At 44.9% G+C, this 13618-nt stretch overlaps 1 protein-coding gene across 2 annotated transcripts; it reads right to left on the bottom strand.

The window, feature by feature from the left end:
- Window positions 1-4272: 4272 nt before the first annotated feature.
- DERL2 (derlin 2) lies at window positions 4273-13591 on the bottom strand. Of its 2 annotated transcripts, XM_014608141.3 has the most exons (7): window positions 13458-13585; window positions 13004-13069; window positions 10563-10636; window positions 8469-8562; window positions 7740-7935; window positions 6499-6589; window positions 4273-4770 (listed from the first exon to the last, which is right to left on the bottom strand). In XM_014608141.3, exons 1-7 carry the CDS (start codon window positions 13548-13550, stop codon window positions 4665-4667), a joined length of 720 nt encoding a protein of 239 aa, XP_014463627.2. In that variant the 5' UTR covers window positions 13551-13585; the 3' UTR covers window positions 4273-4664. The 2 variants fall into 2 exon arrangements, 1 of the variants encoding a protein (XP_014463627.2); XR_001373523.3 differs by lacking the exons at window positions 7740-7935; window positions 8469-8562; window positions 10563-10636 and having other exon boundaries at window positions 4681-4770; window positions 13458-13591.
- Between the last annotated feature and the right edge of the window lie 27 nt (window positions 13592-13618).

Raw genomic sequence — 13618 nt, 5'->3', positions numbered from 1 at the left:
GAAGACCTCAAGCACACAAAATCCAGGGAATGCCAGAGAGAAGGAAGTCAAGGAACAACAGTCTTGAGAGAAAAATAGTAAACTGAAGATTATTTTGTTCTAAAAGACCAAAAACAGAAGCTGTGTAGTGTAGTGTGGGCCAAGAAATGGGAGCTTTGCCCTACAAGTACAAATGCTGGGAGATAAGATAACGCTCTTCCCTCTGACTGAAGAGCAAAGTGCTGTGGGATTTTGACTTTGTTGACAAGTTGCAAAATGGAAAACAGTATCCCAGCACAGATGATTACCTGGGAGGAAGGGGCTTGGTTATGAAAGTTGTGTTTTGAAGCTTTGATGACGGCCTCAGCAGACAAAAGCAAGAGAGACAAGCTGTTTTAGGACAGAAGCCTGCCAGAGTTAATTACAGAAGAAAGAACAAATATACTTTGGTGGCACAGCTCCAATCAAAAGTTTAATATTGTTCAAATGAATTAGGACAATTCTGGTCACATACCAGATCGTTTCCTCTACTTCTATGACCTGAATGATTCAGCACACTGACACAAATAGCACCAAAGTCTGGATTATGTTTGTCTCTGTGGAAAGGCAAATGTAATTCCTTCCTTCCAGGATGGTTTATTTTTATCCCATCTCAACCCTGGATAATATTTTGAAGGTTAAATGTGTCAACAAGCTTCAAGTGATTAAAAAAAAATGCCACTGTAGGATATCATGTAAATGGAGCTAGGAAATAACAATACCAGACATGCAAAATAAAGCAGACTATTAAGACATTTTAAGCTATAACAAGCCAGCAGCTGTCTTGCTGTCAGTGTAACATGGACAAGCAGGCAGTCTCCTCTTCTCTGTTTTGATATACACACCCACACATCCGAGTGGACTTCAGTACCTGCAAAAAGTACTTCATCCTGCTGATGGGAGCAGCATGACCCATCAGCACAGCCTGCCCGTATCTGCCTGCCAAAACCATCTCCCCTTTATGTTAAGGACAACTGTGAAGGGTGGCAGGAGGCAAAGCCCTGAAGCAGTCAGCTGTATCCATGCTCTAGAGCACGGCAGTCCAACTTCCAAGCTCCTGGGGTCTACATGGCCCAGTGCTGCACCAGGAGCCTCCAAATGGCAAAGTCCCCACCAGGCACTCTACAAAATCTCTCTCCCCACAACATACCACTGCACTTTGTGCCTGCATGGGTGCTCTCCACCCCACTGCACAGTGCAGGCATGACATTACAATTCCCAGCTCTGCTGCCCTACATACCTGCATGGGCAGGCCCCCACTTCTGCACAACGTAGGTATGGGTTTGATCCTCACCCCCCACCCCTGGCATGGGCCCAGACTCACCCTCAGCTCTCCATGCAATCACACAGCCTCATCCCCTGGGGCAAAGTCAGGAAGCAGCAGCCAGAGGAGGGAGAGGGAACCTGGAGACTCCAGCTGCTATTGCAAGGTGGACACACATTAACCTCTCATGGGCCACACGCAGCCTGCGGGCTGCCAGTTGGAGATATATGCTCTAGAGATCAAGGCGTTGGAGCTGTTCCACAGAAACAAAGATGGTTTTGACCACAAGCAGTCCAAGTTTGTTAAGGCATTAAAATGCAAAAGGATGCAAGGCACAAAGATTTGGCAGCATCTGAACACACCTACATCACAAGGTATTTTAGGACAGACATATCATTCCACCATCTTATTTTTTAATCAAGCCTCTCGCACCACATCTGTATATTTCAGTGGGTCTCAACCTTTTTAGACCCAATGCACCCCTCAGAATATTCTAACTCTTAGCTTTCACTCATTTCTTGAGTGCAGAAAAAAATAACAACAGAGAAATTCTTCTATTGCAAAGAACTCAGAAACCACCACTATAGATTTTTATTTGAAATCTCTGGATTTATCTTGTAAATCCTGCAGCACCTTTGGTAGGAACTCAAGGTACCTTAGGGTACAGTGCCAGCCTGGTTGAGAATTATTGATTTATGCTCTCTTCAAATATTTTTTTGGAGAATAAACATGGAAAAAAAAAATCACACACTAAAGCAAGTTATTGCTATTTTGTTTTCAAAGGCTGCTTCCAATCTGAGCAGGGGCAATTATAATGGGCCAACTGGAAAAAGCCACCTTTCTAGTGCAGTGCTTGCTAAAAGCAGTAAATTGCTTCAGGAGACCAGGCTGGGCCTTAATCCTCAGGATTAGTTTATTTTGCAACAGCAAGATCTTTTCCTGCCCATTGAGATTCTACCTGCAGCCTGCCAAGGGGTTTCTGTCTGTACAAACGTTGAGCTGAAAAAGACGGCGCTGTTACAATCAAAACGTTTGACAGCTAATACCCACAGGCTTCTTGGTCCTTCAATACTATCATAGATTAAAAGCTACTTGGGAAGGAAAAATTTTCCCTCTACAGTTATATGCCCAGCAAGATCCTTTGAAGGACATAAATTAAGATACAAAATCCAGGCTGCAACAGGATCATGCCTCCAGGGGCAGCTGTGACACCCCTTGACAGCCACTCAACTTTTGCCCCACTCTGGCTCCCTGGGTACCCTCCCTTTTCTCTTACCTGCCAAGCCCTGAGGTAGTTAGTTGATTTGTAAATATAGAAGCTGCCCTCAAGTCCCAAAGCAAGCCCTGGTCCATCTTTCAGCCAGCAGATCCCTCTCTGACCCCTTTCGTCCTAATGCTGCCCCTCAAGCACTGAGTGGGCCCTCCTGGCCCATCCATGCTCTCAGGGCACCTGTTGCCATAAGGGCTGTTCATGGCCTCTTGCCCCTACAGCCATGTCCATGCCTCAAGGATATTACCAGTTATCACTTGCATGGGACACCTTGTCCCCCAATACACTTTTAGGCCTCAGCCTTCCTGGCCTTGGCCCCTTTCCTCTGGCTGGGCCCCTTTCAGCCTAGGTCCACTGCACCAGACGTTGGCTTCCAGCCCCCATCTCGCCCCTCAGGTGTTGGGACCCCGGTCTTGGTTCCTGCCCCTCTCAGGTGCTAGGCCCCTGTGCCTCAGCCCCAGGACATCCCTAGTTTAGGTCCTGCCCTGGCAGGACTCTAAACGTGGTTGTGCCCCTCAGCCACCCTACTGTGGGCTCCTCATTCACCCCTTAGAGCCACACCTGGTCTACAAGTATAGAACTTAAACATACAGGCACACTGGCTGTAACTAAAACCATCCCACACTGGGTCATACTTCCCTGCAAGCTACAAGCCCTTTACTTGCCATTCCTAGGACATCTTCAGTGCCAGTTAGTCCCTCTGCAGCAGCCAGCCTGCTCAGGATCTCTTCTCCCTGCAGGACCAGGCTGACTGCCTGTTCTCAGGCCCTGATCTTATGTACTTGCCCCTTTTGGTCAGGTGGCTCTTCAGCCACTCCCAAGGACTTTCACTTTGGACTTGACAGTTAGCCTCCAGGGCACCTTACAACTGCTACACTTGCTGCCTTAGCTTTACTCTTACTGATGAGCAGGGCTCTGCTTATCATACTATTTTGGGCAGCCCTATGAGTCTCTGGCTGCCTATTCCCCTGCAGCCAGTCCATAACATGCAGTCTCCCCTGCACTTGGGGATATCCCTGCTGCTGCCTCTGCCTTAAAGTTAGCGGGAGCCTCTGGCTCCCTGTTATACAGGCCAAACCATTATCTAGATTCAGAAAGATCTGAACTTAGTGACATGCTGCCATCTGTACCAGCTGTTATGCTGAAAAGAACCTTCCCTGACAGCTATTGAAAGAAAGAAGTTGCCAGGGGATCTAATAGATTTGGCGATTTGAAGATCTCTACCTTTTGCCCTGAATCTCCACCAAACAGTAAACACCCACACCCATCGCACCTTCCACAATTCTTTAGGATGGGTGGACAGCTTCAAGCAGTCAGAAGCAAGATGTGCAGTCTCTCAGTTGGGTCACCATTTTGACTCTGATCCATTTATGTAGTCAAAAAACAAATCCTGTGACAGCCATTCCGTGGCTGTGAAGTGACTTGGTATTGCTCCATTTCTTCCCGGACAGATGTATATATTACTTATGCCTCTTATGAGCAGCTTCTCAGAGATCAAGAATTAAATCTAGCAAACAGCACAAACAATCCTCTCCCTTGTATACTGCAACTACACAGTTCCATAAAAATCAGCCAGGCAAATAACCAGCATCTTCCAGAATTAAAATCCCAATTCAGGCTCTGAATTTTAGTGTATTTTGTTTCAGATCAAAGTTTGATAAGAAAGAGAGAGAACCATGCTTTTAATGACTCACACCTGCTTTTATCCAACAAGAAGAGCTTAAAATCAAAATGTTTTTATTTTGTCCCCTTGAAAGTTTCCCATACAGTCTCCTGTATCAAATAGCTTGAAAAATGCTTTTAGAAATGTTTAAACAAGTTATTGATGGTCTTGTTAACTGGAGCTGACAGGAAAGGGTTTCCAGTTGTAATTGTTGTTGACTCCACTAGATTATACTTTCACTGCCAGCATGGCAAAACCCCTGATGGGGAGGGACACAGGTAGTCTTCTGGTAATGTCTTGAATTAGACAGCCATTTCATAAAGTGCTTGTACTCAGAACCATAAAGCTGTCAAATGTCCTTTCTGCAACAAGGTAGCAAGAGGCTCTCCAATATGGTACTTCAGTTTAGTTCCTCCCAGCTTGTGTCTGGGTGTTGGCATGGCCATTTATTAGCCTCCAAGGCGCTGACCTTCCCCCCATGCAAAACCCCCTGGTCGCTCTTCTGGCAGTGGATTGTAATTGGGATCATCTTCTGGCATGTCAAATATTGCTTTCCTGGAAAAACAGAAGTTTATAGATGAAATACATGTTCCACACTACTGGCAAGTAGTTTAGCATAAATTTGTATTTCAAACTGTATCTGAATGAGAATACTGCAATGGCAAGAGTCATATGCTATTATGTTGTAGAAATCCAAGCTAAATTTGCTCTCTGTTGGGAAATGGTCAACTTAGATGGGGCAGATCCAAAAACAAAGCCCCTTTTAAAATAAAGTTTAAAGACATGAATCATAAGGCTCAAGTTCAAAAATCTGCCTTACTCTTACCAATAAAGTGGGAGATACTGAGCCAGCAGCCTTGTCTGCCAGCTAGAAAAATCATTCTAGCACATCTCTGAGAAAAGATATCTAAACTGTCAAAGGTGCTAAGTTTCTTCAACCGGTGCTAAGTTTCCTCAACCAGCTGAGACAAAACTCAATTTAAGCCAATTGATACAAGCATTAAACAGACTAGGCAAAACCATGATAAGTAAGAAAAGTACTTGGAAGTAATCCAAAGAGACTGGATTAATCAGGCAGGTACTTGATTCCACTTCCACTTCTGTAGCCTCACTGGAAACTGCATCCAAAGTTTGACCACTTCAGAAAAACTTGTGGAATGAGAGCTCAATGCCATCTTAGCTATGTGGAATTTTTTAAAAGCAAGATTGGCCTGCAAGATTTGCTGATTCTGCTCACCGATGCAATAGCAACCAAAAAAGACTGCCTTCAGAATAAAGGCTATTCAGAAGACCACTGGAAGGGGGCTACATAAGATAAGAATGCTTAAGGGGGAGGGCTCTCTAACCAGTGGATAAGGAGCAACTCCTTTAAAAATAATAATAAGAGTTAGAACTTGAGCACAACCGTACAGATGCCTAGATTACTGCACTTTAATGTGAAGTCACAAAACAAACTGGCCTTTTTGGTCCACTGCCATGCAATTCGCCAGGCAAGACAAAACAGGCGCCTCCCAATAGCTGACTGTTGCCCTTATCTACAAAGGGACATAGACCAGAAAAACTTTTCTGAAATCACAATTCAGCTGCACTTCCAGAATAACAAAAACACTCTCCAAGAATATGCACTTAAAGGAGTTTTTCTGGAATATCTAGGCCAGTCTATTACCCCATCTAAACAAGTACTTTCATAGACATTTCATAGACATTAGGGCTGGAAGGGACCTCGGAATATCATCACGTCCAGCCCCCTTCCGTGTTTAGATATCAGACTCGCGATACCTATGGCCTCCTAGAAAACGTTTCGTATCAAGAGAGGATCAGTGTAGCCCTGCACCATTTGAGGAGGGTTCTGAGTCTTGTACGCTCTGAACAAACCAAGTTTTCATAAAAATTGAGGTTTGTTGCACCTTAACAACATGATGTCTATTTTGCAACCTTTTGGAAATGTGTCAATATGATATTAGACATATTAAACTTGTTTCAATAATAGCAAATTTATATTCTGGATTCTTACAAACTCTGTCTATAGTCAGCTTTCTGCACATTTAGGTGCAACAAATTTTAGTTGATATAAGAGTGTGGGAGTTTCCACAGCTGGACTACATCTTAGAGAAAGCGTCTTCGGTTCCCACCTTCTGTGCAACTACAGAAGCTGAGAAAATGGAATGAGACGGGTAACTCCGTACTTCGTCTCAGTTTATCAATTTACAAGGAGGATATCTGAATGCAACACTGGCTAAACACATATTAGTTGTATGCTCCAAATCTGAAGACGATACTTACAAAACAGAGGGTGTTCTGAGAAGTCTTCCTCCCCCTGGCTGATTGGGAAAGACATCTTCTAAGAAAAAATATATGTGCCCAACTGCAATCCCTAGGGTCAGAGATAAAAATACAGTGATTTTCAACATTGCCAACCTTTAAAATACCCCATCACTTCCTTGGTTTTATGAGAGAACACATACTTCCATTTGTAAATAACCTGATGTCAAGTAAGAAGCACAGTACATATAAATGCTAACTTTAAATATCATAGTAGATGATCTACAACCAACTGAGTCACAAAAATGCAAGAGGAAAGTGTCACAATAACTTAAACACACTGATGGTAAAGCTCTATTTGTACTGACAAACACAAGTCTATACAAGCTGTTTTACAGCAGCAAGTCTCTTGGCCACAGTCAGGTGCCTATAAGCTTTCTCCAAGTAATAGAGAACCAAAATACCAAAAAAATCTTTTAACTGATGTGACACCACAGATACTTTACTGTGTATGTGAACAATTAAGACCTGACATAGAAAAGGACACTCTGGGAAAGAAAGGTCTTTACCGAGGAGAACTGTTTCCTCTAAGAAAACGTACAATTCTAATATTCCTGCCCAGCCCTACAGAAAATGTTTTGGCCTTTCTGTATTTCAGCTCTTCAAAGATTAAAATGTCATATGAGCAAGGCAGACAGGGATGACATTTGGAACAGGTGAATGTCCAACCTTCTAGATCCTGGGCAAAGAATTGAGACTGCTGCGACCACACACTCAGTAGGCCAATTGCCGACAGTTTCCCAGATGTGAGGATAGTGCCAATCTAACCCTCCCTCTGAAAGGATGGCTCAGCTGCATGGACTGAGCACCTCTGTTTTCGATAACTCCAAAACTCACTTCCCTGACAGTCACAACATCTTCACTTGAAATACCTGTGAAGCCTGTGCAAAGGATTTTTGGATAAGTATGGAAACTAAATATGCAGACACCTGGCTGGATGAGAAAAGGCTAAGTGGAACCCTCCCCACCACCCCACTAAGACTGCCCAGAACCCACAATCACCTGTCACTGAAATCACATATACCTACTTACCTCTTTCTGGCCAGGTTAGTGCTTTGATATTCAATTAAAAAGTCAACATTGTTTAATAATCCTTCCCTCTTTGGAGGAGAAGGCTAACTAGGTGGAAAAGAAACTCCACCCAGAAACAGTTTCGACTAAACATGAAAGATTTTTATTTTTATTTTTTTTAAACTTCTTACCCAATAAATCCACAATAATGGAGTTTCCCAAGAGCAGCGAAAAGCCCATGAGTACCCAAGGTAGAAATGGGGCCTGGAAGATGAGAAGACCAAAAAAGTTCATACGAACATATGGATTCCTGCGGCTCCACACATACACAAGCATGATTGTGAATGCCTGACCCAAGAACACTAAGTTTACAAACAAACCAAAAAGCTGGTAAGAGCAGTTAAAGAAAGTATCAGTTGTAGAAAACTGAAATCTGAATGTGCAGGGGGGAAAAAAATGGTGCGCAGAAAATAAATTCTGGAGATCAATGATGTCATGATTCTGTAGTAGTTTGCTATACAATTTTTCACCAACAGGTTAAATCTGTCTTCAGTCAGCCCAGTCACTACAGTTTAATAACTGTATGTATGGTACAAGTACAATACAAGAGGATTCATTTTTACTGTTTTCTATCTATAGGTAGGTTTGAGGCACATAATTACCCAGTAATATCTCCCTTCCATCCTGATATTTGCACACCTACAATTTCATCTTTAAATCCCTAACTCTAATATTAGGTTTTGTAAGATCAGTCATACACAAAATAGTAACACTGGGATCTGAGAAGTTTTGAATTCTACTAGAAGACAAATCTCATTTGACAAAAAGCATTTTCCTCTTTATGTATTTTTAAATCACAGCCTATGATTTGTACTCTTGCTCAAAGCATCTTTTCTTTTGTTCAGGCATTAAAAGGATACAGTCATTAAAAGTCCACCAAAAAGGAACATAAATACAAAATCTGCCGTCCGACCTCGGAAAGAGCCTTCCTCCAGCATTCGGCAATAACGATATCTGAGGTTATAGGTCAGGAAAGTTTAACACTAAAATCTGTTTCCAGAAAAATTAATAAAATAACAGCTTGAGTTTTACAGCAGCTTCCAAGATCAAAGGAGAGGTCAAAGGGTCATCAGGCAAGTACTGACTTTCATGAAGTAAGCCTGATGGTCTAAATCAGGGGTGGGCAAAATACAGCTCACGAGGCCATTCTATCTGGCCTGCGGGGCCCCTAAAAAAAATGTAAAAAATTAATATTTCTCTGCCCTTGGTTCCTGTCAAAAATTACAGGAACCAAAGGCAGTAGGACCCAGGGGAAGCGCACAACAGCGGGGCCTGCCCAGCCCTGCCCCCCAGCTGGGGTTTCTGGGAAGCTCAGGTAAGTGTGCGCGTGGGGGGGAACACCCCAGGCAGGGAAGGAGCGCGGGGCGGGGAAGCGGACCCTCCCTGCCCCACGCCTGGTGCCCCGCGCTGCAGCGGCTTACAGCCTGCATCAGGCTGCCTGTGTCTGCTCTGGACAGCCCCATGCAGGCTGCGAGTGCCTGCAGTGTGGGGCACCGGGTGTGGGGTGGGGAAGGGATCACTCCCCCCCACCCCCCACACTCAGCTTTTCCCTGGGCTCCTTCCCTGCACAGAGAAAAGCGGCCTCTCACCTGCCCCATGACCAGCGCCCTGCGCTGCAGGTGCTTGCAGCCCGCACAGGGCTGTGTGGAGCAGGCACAGGCAGCCCCAGGCAGGCTGCAAGTGGCTGCAGCTCGGGGTGTTGGGCATGGGGCAGGGAGGGGCTGCTTTCCCCGCTCCACTGTGCTCAGCACCACCTTGTAACCTGGCCCCACAGCCAGGCTGGCAGTGGGGCAGGTTACAAGCTGGTGCTGAGCATGGGGAAAAGCAGCCCCTCACCCACCCTATGGCCAGCGCCCCGTGCTGCAGCCACCTGCAGCCCGCATGAGCTGTCAGTGGGGCGGGTTATAAGCTGGTGCTGAGCATGGGGAAAAGCAGCCCTTTGCCCGCCCCATGGCTGGTGCCCCACACTGCAGCCTGCATGAGGCTGCCTGTGCCTGCTCCAAACAGCCCCATGTGGGTTGCGAGCGCCTACAGCAGGAAGCGCCGGCCATGGGGTGGGCAAGAGGCCGCTTTTTTCAGCGCCAGCTTCTTCCCTGCTGGCAAACAGGGGGTTGGGGCTGAGTGCTGCCCCCCGCCTGTACCGCGAGGCTGGGAGGCACTGGGTGTGAGCAGGCATGGAGCCAGTGGGAGCACGGGGCCTGCACCAGTGTCCCGGGGCCAGTGCCAGTGGGGCCCAGAACAGGGTGGCAAGAGTGCAGGGTCCCAGCCTGCAGGGGCTGTATGGAGCCAGGCCAGCTCCCTGTTGGTGCAGCCCAGCCCGGCCCCACAGACCCTTGCCAGCCAGTGTCCCGCTTTGGGCCCCACCGGTGCTGGCCCTGGGATATTGGTCCAAAGACATTGGGACGTTGGTCCCAAGATGGTGACCAGGGGGCGGGGCAGCTGTCAAGGGGTGGGGCTACGCATGCGGCCCTCGACAGTCTGCCAAAACTGGGTAAGCGGCCCTTCGCCCAAAATAATTGCCCACCCCTGGTCTAAGTCCAGCTCTAAATGAACTGCTACTCACACCATAGAATACAAATCCAATCAGAAGCCTGACTCACTATTCAAAAGGAGTAGTGTAGTAATGGAAAATGAACTACCTTCTTACTCTTAAAAGATTTTTTTCAGATTAAAAAGTAATATTCTCAGGTAAGTCACTAAGGAAAAGTTGCTAGGTTAAACTTTTAAGATGCAAATTCTGGCCCCACTGAAGTCAATGGCAGAATTCTTACTGACTGGGTACAATGAAGAATTTCCTTTGTGGAGCCCAATCATACTACCAGTGAAGTCAATAATGCTAACTCCCACTAAGTCAACAATGGTACAAAACTAGCCCCCTGTGTAGTGCCTCACATTCACCTACAGTGCAAAGTTCTGCGTTCCAAAGATGGGGAGACAAACATAACGAAGGATACAAAAAAATCATGTTAAATAAAAAATTAAAGCCAACCGGTCCAAAAAATAAGTAGTTTGTAATTAACCTCCATATCTGTAAACACAAGAGAAAAAACAGAGAAAGGACAATATAAATATAATGGTTGCCCTCCAAACTATTATGGGAACAAGTGCTTGTTTAATCAATACCAGCTAAAATGCTTTATAATTTTTTCCAATAATCTTTTGAGCTTCTGTAAATCTTACATTGAAGACTGAGAAACCTATTGCTGTTCTCAGGCTCTTTAGGGAAACAAAAAACGTGTAAGAACATCAAGGATTAAGTAATATAAAATAAATTTTGTTAACCAAGTTTCATGTGTTATATCAGTGTGTCAGTAAAGATAAATTAGCATATTTTGTGAAGACAAGATATTTATTTGAATACAAGAAAAGGTGTCCCCCCAACCCGCTTCAGAACCGGCATGGAGAAAAAAGGCTCTTTGTCTTATCATTGCACAGTAGAAAACCTCATTAAATATATTGTCTATCATTAAACTGCTGCCAAAAGCAGCATGTGCTCAGCAATGAAAACCAACTATGAAGTTGATCAAATGCATCCAACACTGAGCATGACTATAAAACACATGGTTCATATTGGGGCTTTTTCCTTCTGTTTCTTTCTGGGGGGGCATGGTTTGCAAAAAAAATAAAAATAAAAAATCTATAAATGAATTAGGGCTGACAAGCCAGTCGACTGACCAGTCAAATACCGTCAATCAACCAATCAACTGACTGCATATTTTTTGACTGGTCAATCATTATAGCATTTTACAAAAAAAATACATTTTTGTCGTTTTCTTGACAGAAATATGACTTTTTTGACACATTTCTTTATGGAAAAGTTGTGCTTTTTCTGTGTGTTATTTTGACCTATTGGCAATTTGTTACAATTTTGGACTGAGATTTGACTGGCCAATTGACTGAGTTTTATTTGACCGGTCAAATACCCAACCTTAAAAAATATATATACCCCTCTTTCCCCCCCCATACCTTTACAGTTCTGTTTCATGATTAATCCAGTTCACTTGACTTCATAATATGCGTAGGGTCAACTGTCATTATCCCCATTACAATAAATGCAACCCCTGTACCACAAAGACAGGTTAGTGCAGCCCATCTGAATAAGATATATGGTAGCGCTCATTAAGCACAGTCCCCTTCACTGCCAACTCTTTTTTGAGTCATGGTGAGCCACTACACTGCATACACTTCAGCCTCCTCTTCACTCCCATAGCTGAACCGAGGCTTTCTTTCCCATTTCCAACTATTCCTGTTGCTTCCAAACGGGCCCCAAACATTTCACCCAGAATCCCTCTGGGATAGGCTGCACAATCAGGTCACAGTGCCAAAAAAATGTCAGTGGCCAGCGTGATTACTCAGAAAACAAATGCTGCCTACGGTGGGAGTGGGAACAACTTGTAAACTATAGCTATAGCTGGTCTACCTGACAACTGACAAGCTTTCCCTTTGAGTGTTCTTTTGGATTTGTTGATAATCTGGAGCAGATGCATCTTGGCCCCCTGAAACAATCTCTCAGAAATCAAAGAAACCTCAGACCGGCAGGAGACATTGGCCCCTGAAATGCCTGCTCACTGAGAAAATCCGGCAGGGAGGGAGTGTGGCAAGGCGACTAACAACATAACCTTTGATCAGTAGGAAGGAGTAACCAAAATGGCTCAAAGCATTATCAAAATTAAAATTTAACCGTTTTAAAAAGAGTAGGCTGTGTAATACCACCTGAAAGCAGACAGCAAAACTACACCAGAGTGTATAAAAAAATACCTAGGAAAGCAATTTCTCTGCAACTAAAAGTGAAAACATTTCTGCAGAAAGTCATCTTACAAGTGTGTGCAGATATCAATATTGCTTTCCAAGCTAGCATTTGTACAGCAGTATATAATGCAATAGGTTCTGCTCCATGGTAGGGGCTACAGCAGTGCAAATAAGAGAGACAGCAAACATTTTATATTCTTGAATATAGTGAAAGCATTTGCATTTGTGACCTAAAAGTAACGTATAAAAAAACTAGAACTCTTGGTTCCAAAAGGATACCTTTATTAGACCAACCGGGAAATAAAATAAAAGGTATCCTTTTGGAACCAAGAGTTCTAGTTTTTTTGTACGTCTTCTTGTCTCAGAGCAGCACGGCTACCAAGTGCACCCCTGACCTATAAGTGAACACTTTAGGACACATCACTTATCCAACAAAACCGACGTGGAACTTTTCTTATGTAAAGAGATAGCGTCCGTCTTTAAAGACTCAAAGTTATGAGTTTCCACCAGCAGGATGATCCTCATTTTAAAATGATTCCATTTCCCTGAAAAAACGGGTCATCGTCTTCACGCTCGGGTGTGAAAACAAGTATTTATAACTTTCACCCTCTTAAAACAGCCTTCAGAGTACAAAAGAAGTACTTACTTGGAAGTGTTTAAATATTAATTCGGGGTTGAAATACAGTTGAAACGGTGTGATGAGCTCTAATTGCTGGAACAGAAAAGAGCGCGTCATAGGATCAATCCACTCGACAAAGCCCGCTTGCATCTTGCACCGTGAAGTAACCGGACAGGGGGTCGTTAATCTCCCTCGTTCACGTGTTTAAACACCAAAGGTGACACGCTGATTTTTTTTTTCCCCATTCCTACAATAATCAGTCGTTACCTTCCCCTTCACACTAACGTTTTGCTTGGGCAACACTGGAAGATTAAAGACTTCCGTGGGCAACACCGAGCCCCGTGCAGGCGTGAACCAGGCCGGGCCACACTGTGACACTTAACCCCGGGGAACCCGGGTCCCCACGGTTACGACCCCACCCTGCCCCGCTGCGCCGGGGGGCACCCACGGGCTCTTGTGGGCGGCCCGGCCCGGCGCTCACCACGGCGGCGGTGGTGAGGACACAGGCCGTGGTGTAGGCCCGCGTCACGGGCGGCACTTGCAGGTACTCCTGCCGGAACGTCTGGTACGCCATCTTGCGCCGCCTTCACCGCTTCCGCTTCCGCCAGCCAATCGGGGCCGCTGCCCCCCGCCAGGAACCGG

The sequence above is a fragment of the Alligator mississippiensis genome, chromosome 14, assembly GCF_030867095.1.
Source record: "Alligator mississippiensis isolate rAllMis1 chromosome 14, rAllMis1, whole genome shotgun sequence".
NCBI lineage: Eukaryota > Metazoa > Chordata > Crocodylia > Alligatoridae > Alligator > Alligator mississippiensis.
Note: the sequence above shows the minus strand (reverse complement) of the source record. Positions and strands in the feature narration are given on the sequence as shown.